Source organism: Moschus berezovskii, chromosome X (genome assembly GCF_049115385.1).
Source record: "Moschus berezovskii isolate FMDL1 chromosome X, NW_MosBer_1.0, whole genome shotgun sequence".
Lineage (NCBI taxonomy): Eukaryota > Metazoa > Chordata > Mammalia > Artiodactyla > Moschidae > Moschus > Moschus berezovskii.
Genome location: NC_142488.1, coordinates 101,966,277 through 101,985,416, shown reverse-complemented (window position 1 = coordinate 101,985,416; position 19,140 = coordinate 101,966,277). Strand labels below are relative to the sequence as shown.

General features: G+C 43.0%; 1 protein-coding gene across 1 annotated transcript in view; it reads left to right on the top strand.

Moving 5' to 3' along the window:
- The window catches only part of TRPC5 (transient receptor potential cation channel subfamily C member 5), a 321,668-nt gene that overhangs the window by 268,914 nt on the left and 33,614 nt on the right, over positions 1-19,140 (top strand). The window contains exons 6-7 of the mRNA XM_055393456.2: positions 2,113-2,435; positions 13,960-14,155. Coding sequence (XP_055249431.1) covers positions 2,113-2,435; positions 13,960-14,155 — 519 coding nt within the window. The remainder of the gene's footprint in view (positions 1-2,112; positions 2,436-13,959; positions 14,156-19,140) is intronic.

Here is a 19,140-nt window from a genome sequence, read left to right as displayed (position 1 = left end):
AAGATTCCATGATCCCAACACAGGGGGCCATGGTTTGATCCCTGAGCCGGGAACTAGATCTCATGTGCTGTAACTAAGACCTGGTACAGCAAAATAAATAAATATATAGTTCTAGAAGAAAAAAGTTGAGTAGTTGCCACAGTAACCATATAGCCCACAAAGCCAAAAATATATACTATCTGGCCCTTGACACAAAAACTTTGCTGACCTCTATGCTAAATGAGCTCCAAGTTTACTCTCTGCTATCATATTCTATAGTATTTTTCTCTAAAAATACATACATGAAGCATAGATTTCCCATGAGAATCATCTTTCACACTTGTGACTGTTCTACAATCCAAACTCATGGACAGTAGACTTCCCTGTGGTTATGGGTGTGACTGTGGAGTGAGAAAACCCTGAATGATGAGCTATGCATGTTCCAGTTGATAATCCCTAGTTTTAAAATGTAGGTCTGTTTTGTTATCAACAAACAATCTGCATCATTCACATAGACCTCCAAATAAGTAAAGGCCTATCTAATAAATGCACTGTGATATCAACTATTATAGAAGTAACATTTCATAGAAATAGTGCTATACTGAGTGTTTAGAGGCCTGAGTTTTAGTCCTGACTCTGCTACCAACTTACTATATGACCTTAAGCAATTCCCTCTGCCTCTGGATTTCAGTTCCTCCGCTTGTAAAACAGGCATAACAATGTCCACCTCTCACAACTATGCAGCAAATGTTTCCTTTGGAAACAAAAATGGAGAGATACAAGATTTGGCCAAAAGTGTATAAAACCAATTGGCCACCTCAAGTCTATTTGAAATAGAACCACACATGTGGCAAGTTTTCTCCAAATTCCTCTGACAGTGAGGAATATTGGATACACACAAATGATTTTAATAACACCAGTTTCCTCAGTTGTTGGAAGTGAGGCACATTTTAGAAATGCTAACAATATAATTTGGCCCCCAATGCAACATTTTCTCAGGAAAGTTGTTTACATTTAGTCCTGAGGAATTGTGATATTTAGATGAGCGTTCAAGGCAATATGCTTCAGATTGTATTCCAGGCAAAATCTACTTCTGTCTTGGGAAAGGTAAAAAGCAATTTCTTGTATTTCCATAACATCTCTCCTTATGGAGTACACAGACTTTCACATATGGGTACATAATCAGACATGTGCAGTGGGGAGGAGTAGATATTATCCTCATTTTCTGGTGAAATGAGAGAAAGAGGGGCAGTTTTAAGTGACAAAGGCTAAATTGGAGCTCAGTCTCACAATGAAGCCATCTCTCCACAAGGTGACTTCCAATGTTCTAGGAGCTGAAAGCTCGGGAAAGACTGGAACATGGGCAGTCAACCCCAGAAATCCTGGCTCCTCCTCCACGTTCAACCCCCTGGTCCATCGTTTGTGCTAAAGGAACATTCCAACTCGTAAGACTATCAAAGCATACACCACTTGGTGAACAGCACTAAATTCATTGCCTTGGAGGCTGACATGCCATTTATAATCGCATGGGAGAAAAGACTATTGGCAGAAAACTCTGAGTAATGACCCTCTAAGGATGCTCAATCAGCCCCAAATTGCAGTCAGCAGGGAAGTCAAAGTGAACACTGCACACTGAGGAGGCTGAACCTACCCCACGTCCTTCAGTAACTGCAAGTTGTGAGTGGTGCTCTGCACAAAACAGGAGCTTGGGCAGCAAAGCTGGTTTGTAATCTCATTAGGAAACAGAGTACTTTGGCCCCACAACCTTGGGCACATCTGTGGCTCTGTTCTAGGGCCACTCCCCAACAATCTGGTCAACTCACACTTCGAAAATGTCTGTTGATAAACCACAGGTTTTTTACTCCAGATGATTGCTCTGAAATTCATGTTTCTACATCTATGAGCTGAGTATATATTTGGATAGAAGTGGAAGGAAGAGCGTTATTAGCATCATGTATTGATTGGGTGGGGGGAAAAAAAGACCAGTGGTGCCAATCATGGGGGCCTGTTGTAGAAATGAATGCTTGATGCTTACTTTGATGTTTTTATTTGGGTGGAGAAGGGAGGAAAGAGGGGAAAGTTTTCTAAATGCTCGCTATACCTCTCATATTGTGCACTTGTTATTTCTTTCAGTATAACGGTTCCCGTCCAAGGGAAGAATGGGAAATGTGGCACCCGACTCTGATTGCAGAAGCTCTCTTTGCGATATCCAACATTTTAAGTTCGTTGCGTCTCATATCCCTGTTCACAGCCAATTCCCACTTAGGGCCTCTGCAGATCTCTTTGGGGCGCATGTTGCTCGATATCCTCAAATTCCTCTTTATCTACTGCCTGGTACTGCTGGCTTTTGCCAATGGATTGAACCAGCTTTACTTTTATTATGAGACCAGAGCAATCGATGAGCCCAACAACTGCAAGGGGATCCGATGCGAGAAACAGAACAATGCCTTCTCCACGTAAGACTCCCCCCTCTCCTTGTCTGCCTTTTGTCTGCTTCTTCTTTCTTTGCCCTATTTTCAGTCCATATCTTTGCTATTGCCCCTTGACAGTGCATGCAGAGCTCACTGACTGATCACTCTAGGAGACTAGGCGAGGAAATAGAGTTAGGCGAGGGAGGAAACAGACAAACACACACAGGCTCCCAGGAACTCATCTAAAGAGTTACTTCCGAATTATTTTGGTCACATCTAATATTTTTAAAGGAATTCATGAAAATGAAAGTGTTAGTCACTTAGCTGGGTCTGACTCTTTGCAACCCCATGAACTGTAGCCCACCAGGCTCCTGTGTCCATGGAATTCTCTAGGCAGGAATACTGGAGTGGGCTGCCATGTCCTCTCCAGGAGATCTGGCTGGGTCTCCTACACTGCAGGCAGATTCTTTGGAATCTCAGTCACCAGGGAAGCCCCAAGGAATTTATGAGAAGGGGGTAAATAATCGCTCACTCAAAAAAGCACTGCTAACCAAGGAAATGAAAGAGCAAGGCTATACCTCTCAACAAGTAATTACCGAAGCTAATGTAACTGTTCCAAATCAAGAACAAAGAAAAAGGAAGGGTGAAAAATTACCTGAATGCATCCTGTGATACTGTGATTTATAATAAGAAATATGTATTTGTTCTTTGTCCCCATTTCTGGCACAGAACTTCTAAAACCCTTGGTATTTCCTACGTGATGAGAACCACAAAGGTGTCCTTGGTTGTGTTAACAAAGTGACTTTTGGACCTCACCTAGGATGGGGGCCAGTTATCCCCATGTGATTAGAGGGATGGAACTTCGAATCTCACCCCTCAACCTTCCTTTCAGGGAGGGGAGAAGGACTGGAAATTCATTTCAATCACCAATGGCTAAGTACAGGAGTTGTGGGTTCGATTCCTGGGTTGGGAATACCCCTAGAGGAGAGCATGGCAACCCACTCCTGTATTCTTGCCTGGAGGGCACAGAATCCTGGCAGGTTACAGTCCATAGGGTCACAAAGATTCAGACACGACTGAAGTGACTTAGCATGCATGGACACACCGATGGCTAATGATGTAATCAACTGTGACTGTGTAATGGGGGCTTCCCAGGTGGCACTAGTAAAGAAGCTACCTGTCAATGCAGGAGATGTAAGAGATGTAGGTTAAATGCCTGGGTTGTAAAGATCCCCTGGAGGAGGGCATGACAACAACATTCTGGCCTAAAGAATCCCATGGACAGACGAGCCTGGCAGGCTATGATCTATGGGGTCACAAAGAGTCAGACACAACTGAAGCGACTTCGAACGACTGTGTAATGAACCCTCCATAAAAACCCAAAGGACAGGGTTTGGAGAGCCTCCAGGTTGGTAAGCATGTGGAGATTTGAGGAGAGTGGGTGATCAGAGAATGCAGGGAAGCCTGCCCCCCATACCTTGCCCTATGCATATTCTATCTGGCTGTTCCTGAGTTGTATCTTTTTATAATAGACCAGTAATCTAGTCATTTCAATGTTTCTCTGAGTTTTGTCAGGCACTCTAGCAAATTAATCAAACCCAAGGAGAGGATTGTGGGGAACTCCACCTATAGCCAGCTGGTCAGAAGAATGGGGGACATCTGGGAAAACCAGAAAGGGGAGCAGTTTTGTGGGACTGGGCTCTTAATCCGTGGAATCTGATATTATTCCCCAGGAGTGTCAGAACTGACTGAGCTGGCTTGTAGTACACCCAACTGGTGTCAAAGAATGGTAGTATGAGGGAAAAATATCTCTTCATTCCCACAGATGGGAATTGAGTTAAGAACCCCTTAGGTGGTGTCAGAGAAATGGGATTTGCTCGAACAGCCCTGGCTCATGGAAACATGGGGTTTGGGGAGAGAAAATATTAATAACTAAAAGGGCAGGCGGATGGTGAATTTTTGATTCCTAGATGGAGAGGAGACAGGCAAAGAGTAAGAGAGTCAGCTCAACTTCTGGGGTTACTTTAAGGTTTCAGATGTAGCAAAGCACCAAGCAGTGATTGGAAATATCTCCTATTCCCACTCGGGACACAGAAGACAGATAATAACTCTCTGTCCACGAGTCCACTGCCTCCAGTAAGGAACCCCTGTGCCCTTTCTTTATAAACTCAACACCTACTTCTCTAGGACATTTAAGCCTCCAGAATGGCTTTTATTTTCTGACAAATCACTGTTAGGGGAAGCAGACAAGAGAAAGAAAATAAGCACATGTCAGGAAATGTGTTAGGTTCTAGGAGCAGTCCTGAGCTTACGCCAGACTCATTGTCCTACACCTTGTCTATCTCTAGCCCCTGTTCTAGAGAGTGCCAGTCATCTGGTAATCATAGTCATGACAGGATTCCTAGTTATTAAGTAAAGATACAATTTTCCCCCTTAACTCTATAAACTAGGGCAGATCAATGGACTCAGACATTCTAGAAATGTGTTAAATAACAAAGGCCAACGGGGTGGGGAAAGGTTTCTGCTTGGCCCCAAGGTGTACCAGTAGAGAAAGGGAAAAAACAATGCTATGTAGCCAACCCTTATTATTGATCTCTAGCAACATTTCCTAAAATGGATGACAAATAACCATTCACATTCATGGGGATGTCAATAGACATGAAAGCAAGATTTCTAATTGTGTGAGGTTTGGAATTGCTAGGAAAAATTAAAGTGAAAAGTGAAAGTGTTGGTTGCTCAGTTGTGTTGATTCTTTATGATCCCATGGACTGTAGCCCACCAGGCTCCTCTGTCCATGGAATTCCCCAGGCAAGAATACTAGAGTGGGTTGCCATTCCCTTCTCCAGGGCATCTTCCCAACCCAGGGGTCAAACCCAAGTCTCCCACATTGCAGGAAGATTTTTTTACCTTCTGAGCCGCCAGGGAAGCCCCTAGGACAAATTTAAGAAGGGCTTAAGCCACTGCAGGTCTTCTCAGGGACTTTCCATTGTGCATCTACAGCAAAGGGAGAGGTTTTCCCAAATCTATTTACCAACATGCTGTTCCAGTGAACAAAGTTTGGAAAATTTTGGCTTGTCCTGTCACCCACTTTCCAGCACCCACCCCCTCCACTAGACCACACTCCCTGCTTCTCCTCCCAGAACTCAGGGCAAAATCTTGGACGGAGAAACCAGACTTACGTGAAAGGGAAAAAGAAGCCAAAATGGGATGACAAACAGATAGTGCCATTTTGGTGAAGCCAACCAAGAGTGGACAAAGGCAACTGGTCACCTCTCTAGTGCCTCTTGACTAGGAACTGCTTCCTTTCCTGCATTACTCTAGAGATACAACTCACATCACCCTGTTTTCAATACAGAGAACAATTTTATAGTGGCTTGAGCACCAGGAGATGGTATCTGTTCCCATCAAAGCTTTCAACAGAGTTGCACACGTGAATGCAAGGCCATTCCAGGAGGCTAGGTCCATGCCAATTACCCTCTCATGGGAACTCTGCTGAGGAAGTTTATGAAATGTCTCCTTATAAGTCAGTAGTGATTATTAACACCCCTGTTGCCAACTGACATTTTGCTCCCATCACTTGCCCAGCAGGGATGATTGACAAGAATGGACACCCGTCGTACACAAAATTATATTGTGGGATGTCAGGTATGAAGAAGTATTGTCATGCTGGGACCAAAGCAGCAGTAATGTTACCTCAACATCCCTTCTGGGTGTTGGTTATTTTCTTCCACAGAGCTCTGACTTCTGTTTTCCTTTAAATGCCTCAACTCAGGCATTTATAATATCTGCTAAAATACACGCTACTTAGACTGTCAGAAAGACTCCATTTTTAGAGAAGGGTAAAGGGAGCCTGTGAACAGACCTGATGTAAACTATGACATCTGCTTGTTGTCACCCTTTTCCTTCTGATTCTCTAGAGATGTTATTGTTTTTCTTCAGCTTAAAAAAGAAAAGAACTTTCCCAGGTACACAATTTAGGGGGAACTGGTTGTCCTTGGTGACAACTGCCTGACAGTACAGTTGGTGGTTTGAGTTCAGTATTCAATACTGGGGGTACCTGGCCTTCATCCACTGTTGAGAGGAATCAGGAAGGTACCCTCTGAGGGCATGGGACTTGGGAGAGAAATAGGGAAGAAGTGGCAAGAAGCTGACTTGGTGGTCCTCTTGTCCCTGTGAGGTCCTGGGCCTCAACTCTGGATGCCTCCTGAACACACCTGACTGTTCCACAGGCCTCTCAAACACAACGTTCACAGATAAATTCCTTAGCTCTATGTCCCCACACCAAACCCATCTCCCTTTTAACTCTTCATCTCATTAAAGGATACTAGATAGACTCCTAGGAGTCATCTAGGACTCTTCCTGTCTCTCTCAAGGAACACATCCTGTCTCACACTCAGCTTTGCCTACTTCCTAATATCTCTTCAATCCATTCTCTGTATAGACACACATACACACACACACGCTACTGTCTTCTTTCAGGCCTACATCATCTCTCCCCCAAACTGCTACACAATTAATTGGTCTCCCTGCCTCCAGTCTTGTGTCCTCTCAAACAATTTCCCACCTGCTACACAGAAGTCTCTAAGTGCCAATCTTATCTCGTCACCCTCTGGTCTCTTGCCCACCTGGTATTAGTATCCTCTCCAGTGTAAAATTCACCTCTTTCCTATAGTGCACAGGACCCTGGAATCTGGATCCCACCTCTCCAGCCTTTCATTCCTCTCTTCCATAGTCAACATCTTGCTCTTCCCAACTTCAGAAGAGCATCTTGGTCCTACAGTACTTTGTACTTCGCACACCATCCTCTTTGCCTGGAATGTCCATCCCTGCCTGGCCAGCCTGGACAACTCTCCCTGCCCTTTCAAATGTCTGTCAAAGCCTGACCTGCTGTTTTAAGCCCATTCTTACCCATTTCGACCCCACTCTCAGTTACAGGCTCCTTCTGTGTTTCCCATGGCATTCTAAGGACATCTCCATTTTAAAAGGTAACTTATAATAATAAAGGTAATAGTAATAATAATAATTTTTCCAGTGGTCATATATGGATGTGAGAGTTGGACTATAGAGAAAGCTGATCACCAAAGAATTGATGCTTTTGAACTGTGGTGCTGGAGAAGACTCTTGAGAGTCCCTTGGACTGCAAGGAGATCCAACCAGTCCATCCTAAAGGAGATCAGTCCTGGGTGTTCATTGGAAGGACTGATGCTGAAGCTGAAATGCCAATACTTTGGCCACCTGATGCGAAGAGCTGACTCATTTGGAAAGACCCTGATGGTGGGAAAGATTGAGGACAGGAGGAGAAGGGGACGACAGAGGATGAGATGGTTGGATGGCATCACCAAATTGATGGACATGGGTTTGGGTGAACTCTGGGAGTTGGTGATGAACAGGGAGGCCTGGCATGCTGCAGTTCATGGGGTTGCAAAGAGTCAGACATGAACTGAACTGAACTGAATAATAATATTGTAATAAATACTATATTTTAGTTGTTTGTTGCTTCTCTCACCCACCAGATTGAGATTCCCACTTTACAGGTCTTTCTCCTACCACAGAGGGGCCTAAGACATAAAGGAGTTCAACATGCCCACTGAACAACTAAGTGAAAGAATGAATTCTAGTAGCAACCCTATCTTTAATTCTAGCAGATTCACTTTTCCTTCTGCCCTCCCTCGCATGGCTGAAGTATCTGGCCAGTTCTGTCACTCTGCTGATTCACTTTGAACTTGCTGTCTGTGACAACCCTTGGCCTTTCTCCTCCCTTCTCATCCTGTACGTGGGCACTTGGCCAGAAAACAAACCTCTACATTGATCCCTATTAAACTTCATCTTGTTAGTTCTAGCCCCTAGGTCCAAGCCATTGAAATATTTCTGAATCTTGTTTCTGTCATCCAATCAGCTATTCTTCCCAATCTTGTGTCTTCTGAAGATCTAAGAAGCTTGCCACCTATTCTCATCCAAAGCATTGATTAAACTGTCATTCAGGGTTGGTATTCGCTGGGTAGAATATTGGATGGCTCTTAAAATTACATTTATGAAATGTGTGGTTTTTAAAGCCATAAAAATTATGTCCACTATGATTGCAACTAACTAGATGTAAAAATGAATGAAAATCTACAAATACAATAAAGAAACATGAAACAACAAGGTTGTATTTAGGTGGAAGGTTGATAATAGTCTTAAAAATAGCGTATTTACTGAGTGCTGGGTCCAGGCACTATTACAAAATGAGCTTGATATGAATTAATTCATTTAATCTTCACAATCTTCATAGTGCTATGAGGTAGGCACTACTATTATTATCCATTTTACAGATCAAGAAATTAGGGTACAAGGAAGTTAATCAGACTGTGCCCGGTTACACAGGTCATAGTGGTGGAATCAGAACTTTAATCCAGGCATACAAGTTCCAGGTTGTGCTTTTATCCAAGGGTGTGGGTGTGAGACTGAGTTTGTAAAGTTATGTAAAATTAGTTGTATAAAGTTGCAATAATCATGGATATATGTAAAGCTAAAGAGGCCAGAGCCATGACCTAGCAAGTCACTTAGGACCTCCTTGTAGATCATTATCATTCATTTGTAGCTGTTCCTACTTAATCAGTGGTGATTTCTTTACCCAAATTCAGCCCATATATTCCCTTCTTATTTATTTGGATACAAACTCAGTCCCCATCAAAGGCTCTTTATTTTTTTTGTCATTGTTGTTCTGACCAGGTTTTAAAGGTCCTTACTGAGTATCTTCAACTTTTTCTCCTAAATTCAATTCATAACCTTTCTACTGTTATCACAAGATGGCATGCCACTCATTCATACTTTCCTTACTTATGTGCTTATATAATCTTTTCTAGATTTAGCTAACATTTATTCATCAACCCCTACCTGCCAGGCAATGAGGATATTGAGTAAATTGCATCCTTATCATCCAGAAGCACATAGTCTAACAGAGAACACAAATAAACAGAATAGCAGCATTTTTAATGCTTTCACTATCAAGCGCTGTGCCAAGTGCGTTACATGCAGAACCTTACATGATAGAAGAATGTGGTTAAATGTTTTAACTCCAGAGTCAAAAGATTTGGGTACAAATACTACCTCTGCCACTTTCTGCCTGTGTGACCACTTTGTGCCTCAATTTCTTATCTGAAAAAAAAGAACAGTAGCTACTTCATAGAGTTATTTTGAGAATCAAATATTACAATACATAAGAAGCCTTTAGCACAGTGCCTGGCACACAGAGCACAATAAATGTTAGCAGTTAGTACTTATCCTACCAATGGCCATTTTAGAGATGAGGAAATTTAAATTTAAAGAAGCCATGTGACTTTACCAAATTTTATAGTTAATATGTTTGTTTAGTGGCTAAGTTGTGTCCAACTCTTTTGCAACCCCCATGGACTGTAGCCCATCAGGCTCCTCTGTCCGTGGGAGTTTCCAGGCAAGAATACTGGAGGGGGTTGCCATTTCCTTCTTCAGGGGATCTTCCCAACCTAGAGATTGAAGCCCACATCTTCTGTATGGACAGGTGGGTTCTTTACCACTGAGTCACCAGGGAAGCCCAATTAATATGTACAGAAGTTTAAAGTTTGCTCTTAGCCACTCCCCTCTCCTGTCTCTACAGTGTGATAGGTGCCTCTGTGTAGTAAGGCTAGGCTGCTATGGGAGAATGAAAGAGGAGCACTGACCCTACCTTGTAGGAAAGGAATCGGGGGAGGCCTCTGGAAGAGCTGCGGCTTTAGCTGAGGCTGGCAGTTCAAACAAGAGTTGGGTAGAGAAGAAGACAGGATGGAAGTGGAGGCTACAGGTTGGGAGCGTGGTAGGAGCATTCCAACCAGAGTCAGAAACTTGTCAAAGGCAGGTTGAAATAAGAAATTGCCAAGTCCAGTGAACTGCAAAATGGGTAGGGATGACCAAGAGATGACTATGCCTTTGCTCCCTGTGGGTTACCAGCACAACCTGGCACTGATTTTTCCCAAGGAGCCTTTCTTTTCCAATATATCCTCCACTTCTTAACTGGTCAGAGTGAAATGAAGAGGGGTCAATCTTTACACTCCTTCTACCTTTGGAAAGATGAACTCATCTCAAAGATGAGACTTTCAGCAAGTGTCATGAAGACCATAGTTCTTATCTCTATTCTACCAAGTCTCTCTTTGCTTCATGATCTATTAACATTTATGGGTGGCTCCCAACATGCACAAATCCCCTCTTAACTAGTTGGTAGGGATTTGTCTTGCAAGCAGTTAATATCAAGTCTTCTTGAATCTCTGTATCTTCACTTTGTGCCCCTTGTTGAGTCAGCAAGTTCTGTATACTTGTTGACTCTCTGCTAAATGAAAATGGACTCACTGTTTTCTCTGAAGTCATCACCTTTAATATCAAAATAGTATTCCTTTGGCATTTAGGACTCTGGGGTTTGGTCAACAAGTCTTTCCATCCCTGTGATGATTGTGTTATGGACCTGACCACCACATAATTGTCCCCTAGGTCATGATTCAACTGACTCTAGAAGCCATGGAGCTTCCTATAGATCTCTCACCAGAATGTTCTTTTCTACCCTAAATGTCAATCACCCATTTTACCTGGGCATGCCTTTCAATAAGACATATTCTCCTAATGGCCAGATTGTATCAGGACATTTCGCGCCCCACGTCAAGGGCATTTTCACTAACAACCACCAAAACCTGAGGAACAAGCTTGTCCCTTTTCCTTATCTGTTATACAATCATACCTCTAGTGTCTCCCTGACTAGAATATCACCACAGTTTAGGACAGATTTTAAATGCCTGGACTTTCACTTTTAGGAATCTTTGTATCAGTCATTGGAATGGCTAGTAGTAAACTTTCAACTTAAGCATTAACCATTACAATTTTAATTGTTATGGGGCTGAGGGTGGAGGAGAGTAACATCATCCATTCTGGAGAAGCAACCAATGAATTAAGACTTTGCCAGCATATTGATGACATATTTGCCCTGGTTTGTGGCCTTGTTGTCAGTCATGCAATCAACAAACAATTTGTGAATGCTTTCTATATTCAAGGACACTCAACTTTCAGAGATTCTGGTTCTTCAGTGTCATTCTTATTTGCTGCAGCTGTTCCTGTTTTTCTAAGCCCTATATTCCCTGGCTTTTGTTATCCAGCTGCTGGGCTAGCTTCTTATGCCATTGCTGGCCTCCTGCCTGCCCTGACTTCTAATGGACACTGCTAGGTCCTAGATAGGCCTTCATAGCAGAACCAGATTCCTGCACCCCACGTCTTTTCCATTTCTGACACTCTGTCTAGCTATGTGACAAAATGTATTGCCTAGCCCTGACTTGTAGAGTCTCCTGAAAATTCAGATCCTGTAATAGGTCTGACTTGCCATATTCTAGTTCTTGTTCTCTGGCCCCTGAAGTCCAGACTCTCATCTTACTCTTGATTTTCAAATGTTTCACCATCTGGCACTTACTTTCATCAAACAAAAAAAGATTTCTTCCTTCTTGGCTAGCTCTCAAGTAATATGATGCTGAAAGGATAGTGGGAGCTATCCACTATGATTAGAAAAGAGCCATTTAACAGATGACAAAGGGCCACATGCATGTCCCAAAGGAGGTCACCTGAGAATCAGGCCAGTGCAGAGCACAAGCTTCATCAAAATGAACTAACCCGCGCTGTGAAACCCTCGCCTACTGAACATGCAATTATCAACATATTATTAATATGTCTTCAGTCATGTATTCAACAAATATAGTGCTGCTCAGTAGCTTGAGTCGTGTTTGACTCTTTGCAATCCCATGGACTGTAGCTTGCCAGGCTCCTCTGTCCATGGGATTTTCTCGGCAAGAACACTGGAGTGGGTTGCCATGCCAGGGAATCTTCTCAACCCAGGGATTAAACCCACATCTCTTACATCCACTGCATTGGCAGGCAGGTTCCTTACCAATAGCACCACGTGGGAAGCCTATTATATGCCAGGTACATAGTAGCTGTATGCCTGTCTCTTTTCTCATAGAGCTTACTTTCTAGTGAAGATGAATAGAAAATCAACATAGAAACAGAATTTACTTAATAACATAATTTTAGAGAGTTTTAAATGCTACTAAAAACCTGAAATAAGACAACAGGATAGAGAGTAACTGGTGGGCCTACTTTAGGTAGAGTGACACCAGGGAGTCTGTCTAAGGAAGTGACGATTGAGCTGAGACCTCAGTGATGACAAGGAAACAGCCATGCTGAGATGGGGGGAGGAGCACTCCCAGACAGAGGAAATCTTTAAGACATGCCCATATAACCCCCAAATGAACCCAAGAACCTGTCTCTAAGCTGCTCAAAATACACTGGGCTATAAAAACAACACATTTTGAGCCTTTCAAGAATTGAAAAGTTACATTCATTCTCAAAGTCCTATTTCTTGACTTCTCTGCCTCTTTCATGTGCTGGAGAAATGATTGGTTAGTGCCCGCGCAGGAGCTGGCTACTTTGTATTGCTATATGCACAAATTTCTGAACATGATGCAAAAGAAAACCTGGACCCCCAAAACATTTCCTTGCAAAAGTTACATATTAATATTTGGATGTGGAGACTATGAGAAGAAACAGTAATTTATGAAGCTATCCAATATTGAATAATGCAGTGGTTTGGGAGGTCAGAAGTACCTGGATTTGAATTCTGGCTCAGCACTTATAGCTTGGTCAAATTATTCAATCTCTGAACCTCTATTTCCTCAGCAGTAACAATATCAGTCTTATAGGAATCATAATGTTAATATATGTAAAATGTCTAGTATGCTTTTATGGTTCTTCCCTGGTGGATCAGATGGTAAAGAATCTGCCTGCAATGCAGGAGACCCCAGTTTGATCCCTGGGTCAGGAAGATCCCCTGGAGAATGGAATGGCTACACACTCCAGTATTCTTGCCTGAAGAATTCCATGGACAGAGGTGCCTGGAAGGCTACAGTCCATGGGGTTGCAAAGAGTTAAGACACAACTGAGCGACTAACACAACAGAAATGCTTTTATAGTAAATTCTCAGTAATTGTTAGCTAATATATCATTAAAAACAATTCATATAAATTTTCATTCAAGAATCCTTAAGCTACTCTACTAAGCTTAACACCATTCTGGGCCCTGTGGGAACCACAAAAGAAGTATCAGAAATGGTTTAAGTTGCTCGTGTTCACTTAGTTGGCAAGTGTCAGAGCTGTTTTTAACCCAGGGAAGTCTAACCCAAGTACCATATTCTTAGTCATTGCACTCCTGCCTCTATGTAATTAGAAAGGTGGTAAGTCACATGGTCTGAAGATAAAGGAGAAAGTTTGGTGGAGGAAGTAGTGCTTGAAATAAGTCTTGGAAAATTAAAGGTTCTGTGTAGATTGAGAAGAAGGAGATGATAATCCAGGTGGAAGGGCAAGGCATAAGACATAGAGGTGGGAACAAACAGACTTGGGTGGATTGTGCTGGAGAAGAGACCAAAATACGTGAGATCATCAGTCTACCTGCTGGGAATGCAACCTCCTTATTAATTAATTAATTAAGCACGTTTTTGCTTTTTTCTTGCTCCTTTTAGAGAACTAACCTTCTCTTTGATCTCTTCTAGGCTCTTTGAAACCCTTCAGTCCCTCTTCTGGTCTGTATTTGGCCTTTTAAATCTCTATGTCACCAATGTGAAAGCCAGACATGAGTTCACAGAGTTTGTGGGAGCGACCATGTTTGGGACATACAATGTCATCTCCCTGGTAGTGCTGCTGAACATGCTGATTGCCATGATGAACAACTCCTACCAGCTTATTGCTGTAAGTCACTTTGTTCTACAAGGTGGCGGGTAGAGGGGTGGGTACCTTGGTTTCAGGAGTGGTCACAGTGGGCTGGAGCCCATTGGAAACTCAAGGAAACAGTCCATCTGCCTTAGATATTTTACACTAGCTTTTCTAGTTATTAGATTGAATTATTTCTTTCTAAGGCAACTCAGTTTGGACTGTTTGTCCTTTGAATCTTAGTAATCTAGAAGATGTTCTAGTGAATAAGAGTTTCTGGTTACCTGTTAAAATTATGTTTAAATCTCTGAACCTATTTTCTTGCCTTGGTAAGAAGAGCTCACAGGTATTAGCAGTTTGGCTACAACATGTCCCCTCACTAATCTCTAGGGTTGATTGAACTGATGCATTTCTCAGGCAGGAGGGAGGGCCTTATCTCCATCTTCACTGTAGGCATCTTTCTCCCAAAACTGAGCAGTCTATTTATTGCCAAGGACAACTTTCTCAGAGGGTGGTATTTTTTTTTAATCAAAAATATATGAGTGACTACAGTCCGCTGTAAGATACTCTGAAGTAGAGTTCTATGGCTGAATCTTTTTTTGACCATCATATTATCATTTGGATCAGTAGTGTTTATTACTCTAAACTAAAAATGGTGAATGGAGAAGGAAATGGCAACCCGCTCCAGTGTTCTTGCCTGGAGAATCCCAGGGACAGGGGAGCCTGGTGGGCTTCCGTCTATGGGGTCACACAGAGTTGGACACGACTGAAGTGACTTAGCAGCAGCAGCAGCAAAAATGGTGAGGGTATAGGATATGGGATCAGTGCAAACCCTGTCTTGGTTTCTGATGTCAAAATAAATATCTAACCTTAGCTTATTTTCTTATGATTTCTAAAAATGCAAGTGTTAGCAAAGAAATTCTGGCTACTTGAGGTCCTATTTAATTAGATATCAGTGAATTTGGATGTTTAGTTGTATACATAAATACCACATTTTCTTTATTCATCCACATATCAATGGATGGCTCAGTGATAAAGAATATACCTGCCAATACAGGAGATGTGGGTTTGATCCCTGGGTCAGGAAGATCCCCTGGAGAAGGAAACGGCAACCCACTCCAGTATTCTTGCCTGGGAAATCCCATGGACAGAGGAGCTTGGTGGGCTACAGTCCATGGGGTCGCAAAAGAGTCAGATATGACTTAGCAACTAAACAACAACAACATCAATGGACACTTAGGTTGTTTCCATATCTTGGCTATAGTGAATAATGTTGCAGTGAACATGGAGTTGCAGATATCCCTTCAATATAGTGATTTCATTTCCTTCAGATACACAGAAGTGTAATTTCGAGATCATATGGTACTTCTACTTCTAATTTTTTGAGGAAACTCCATGCTGTTTTCCATAGTAGCTATAACAATTTACATTCCTATCAACTGAACACCAGGGTTCCCTTTTCTCCATTCCCTCACCACTACTTGTTATTTTTATTTTTATAATAGCCATCCTAACTGGTATGAGGTGATATCTCACTGTTGGCCTTGATTTATATTTCACTGATGAAGAATGATGTTGAGCAACATTTTATGTACCTGTTGGCCATTTGCATGTCTGACTCAATGGTCTTTAATATACCTGCCAGCTCTGATATTCCGAGTCTGAGTGTCTATAGATGAACAGCTCTCAAGGTCCTTTCTAGCTTGAAATTCTCTCCATCTGTTGCTTTTGAAATGAAATATAGTTTGCTTTCTCTCTCTCTCCTCCAAACCCAACCAGACCAACAACTCTGAAACACTCTATGCTCACTCCTAACCTGTCTCTATAAGGGAGAAAGGCATATAGAATCTCAAGGGTTTATTTTTCCACCACTATGCCTATTATCCAAACCCCCTACCCCTACCAAAGAGGGCAATATTTGTGCTGAGGCATTTGTCATTTTCTCCTTGGGCGTCTTGCAGCTGATTGCTCCCAATGGCAGAGAAAAAGGGAGATATTTTCTTGTCACCTAATGCAGGGCTGTGATGTTTTCCACTGAATTTGGTGACATTTTGCTAGGATGGGTAGAAATCTTCAACTTCAGCTCTCTTGTCAGCACCTGCTGGTAGTAAGTTGTGTTTCAATCCTGCCTACTGCTGTACCTGGAGAAAACGCCTCAGCTTGAGAGAGAGCTGGGGGTGGGGCTTGCAGGGAGATGTCCTTAATAGGGTCTATACCATCTCACACATCTAAAGTCATAGTCAACCATCCTGAATACTACCTGCTGCTTTGAGATTCTCTGTAAATATGTCTTTACCATTTGGAACTGGCTCCAATGGGATCCTGATTCCAAAGATACCTGGTTCTGTTTACATGGTAAAGACCAGCAAGTAGATTTGATTCCACTTGCCACATCTCCCCTTCAGCAGTGAATGCAGCCTTTAGAAAGGCCTAGACATGGGGGAAAGGTTACAAGAAAGGAAGCCACTGAAGATAAATCTCTCCTACTTCAAAAGGTGGCACAGGGCTTTCCTGGTTGTCCAGCAGTTAAGAATCCACCTACCAATACAGGGGACATGGGTTCAATCCCTGGTTCAGGAAGATCCCACATGCCGCGAGGCAACTAAGCCCATGCACCACAACTACTGAGTTTATGCCCTAGAGCCGGTGAGTCACAACTACTGAAGCCCATGCACCCTAGAGCCCGTGCTCCACAAGAGAAGCCACCACAATAAGTCCGTACACTGCAACGAAGAGTAGCCCCCACTTGCCACAACTAGAGAAAGAAGCCTGCCTGCAGCAATGAAGACTCAGAACAGCCAAAAAAAAAAAAAAAAAAAAGGAAGCATAGGCTGACTCAGTCTAAGTAGACACTCAATTGTTGACACAGATTCACTGTGAATCTGTGACGTGTGAGCACCACAGCACACCACAGCTGTGCTCTGTGGTCTCAGCCAACATCAGCAAGTGAAGCTGGCCATGTTGTCTATTATTATTATTAGTGTTGTTTGCAATCAGCAGTGATTTACTTTCCTCCCTTTATTCTTATCTCTCCTTGAGCCGCTCATTTTCCTCTGTGACACTTCCTTCAACACACCCACCTTGTCACTGCTGTGCCTGATGTGTATGCTCTCGATTCCATCAAGTGAAGCTGTCCTTGATAACTTTTTCATCAAATTCACCCATATAAAAATATTAGGTGGGAGAAACAGACCAGTCCCGCCAAAGTTATTTAACTTAGGCCCTCTTCCTATCCCAACTCACCCACAGGGGTCATGTCTGTTGCCTGAGATGGGTCCTTACAAAACATGAGGCTCATGATGAGCTGTGATCAAGCTTCACTTGGCAAGTTAATAAGAAGCCTGGGTTTCTTTGGCTGCTGTGAAGTATGTAGGCTAATGGTGAGAGCAAGTCCACAGCACTTGCCTCACTGAGCCACATGTGCTGGGGAGAGGCCATACACATGGGATTGGTTATCTGCCTTGGAGTGGCAGTGCTTGGATGCTCAGATGATGGATAAACTCTCCCACTGCATAAGACAGCCATGCAAATGGAGACATTCGTCAGAAAAAAAACAAACAGAAAAACAAATGTGGTGGCACAGAAACAGCAGGCAAGGCTGGAAGGGGCCACTGCATACCATGGCAGTATGCAGGAAGGCAGGCGGTGTCCCCACCTTCCCCTGATCATCCGAGACCAACCTCAGACTCTCTGAGCTCAGAAAAGAAGGCAGCACTTCACGCACTATGGAGCAGATAAACAACTGCTAGGCACGAATATGCTATCCCCACTTGTTAAAATATTAAAGAATTTTCATATCAGTTGGTAAATAGCTACAGCTCCGGCTATTGTATCTGGGATGCCTCCAGGCCACTCCACAATCCTGCAAGTAAAGGGTAACACCTGGAGCAGCAAGTATTCTCCACGCCCCTGCCCCGGGGCTGTTGTTGGCATATATTCTGATTGGTTAGTTTCTCAAACAGCTGATTATTGTGGGGGGCACAAGGCTAAAATGCTGCCTTAAGATTTCCCACCCTAATCATTAGGACCACGACTATGAGGAGATAGCACACCTATGATTATGTTACATTACATGGCAAAAGGGGTTTTGCAGATACAATTAAGGTTACCACACAGGAAGAGTATCCAGGTGGGCCTAATCTAATCTCATGAGTCTTTTAAAAGCAGAAGAGAATGTCAGAAGTTTGAAGCACATGCAGGATTTGGTGTGTCATTGCTGGCTTGAAGATGGAGGGAACCATGTAGTAAAAAATATGGGCGGTGTTAAGGAGATGAGTATGGCCCCTGCTTGACAGCCTGCATGGAAAAGGAGACCACAGTCCTCATACCACAAGGAAATAAATTCTGCCAACAACATAAATGAACTTGAGACAGATTTCATCTCCAGAGTCTCCAGATAACAGGTGAGCTTAGCTGACACCTTGATTTCAGCCTTGGGAAGGCCAATTGATGGGAGTGGAGTACACAAAGGGGAGACAAGTTGGAGATGAGGTCATGGAGGTGAAGGACAGATCAGGTAGGCCCTGATCAACATTTGTGAAGATTGGATTCTTCTCTGAGTGAAATGGGGAGCTGTGGGAGAGTTTTAAACAGAGGAGGTACATGATGGGAGTTGGACCATAAAGAAGGCTGAGCGCCAAAGAACTGATGCTTTTGAATTGTGGTGCTAGAGAAGATGCTTGAAACTCCCTTGGACTGCAAGGATATTAAACCAATCAATCCTAAAGGAAATCAGTCCTGAATATTCATTGGAAGGACTGATGCTGAGGCTCCAGTACTTTGGCCACCTGACGTGAAGAGCTGACTCATTGGAAAAGACCCTGATGCTGGGAAAGATTGAGGGCAGGAGAAGTTGGCAACAGAGGATGAGATGGTTGGATGGCATCACCAACTCAATGAACATGAATTTGAACAAGCTCTGAGAGATAGTGAAGGACAAGGAAACCTGGCATCCTGCAGTCTATGTGGTCACAAAGAGTCAGACACAACTTAGTGACTGAACAACAACATTGTGATCTAACTGG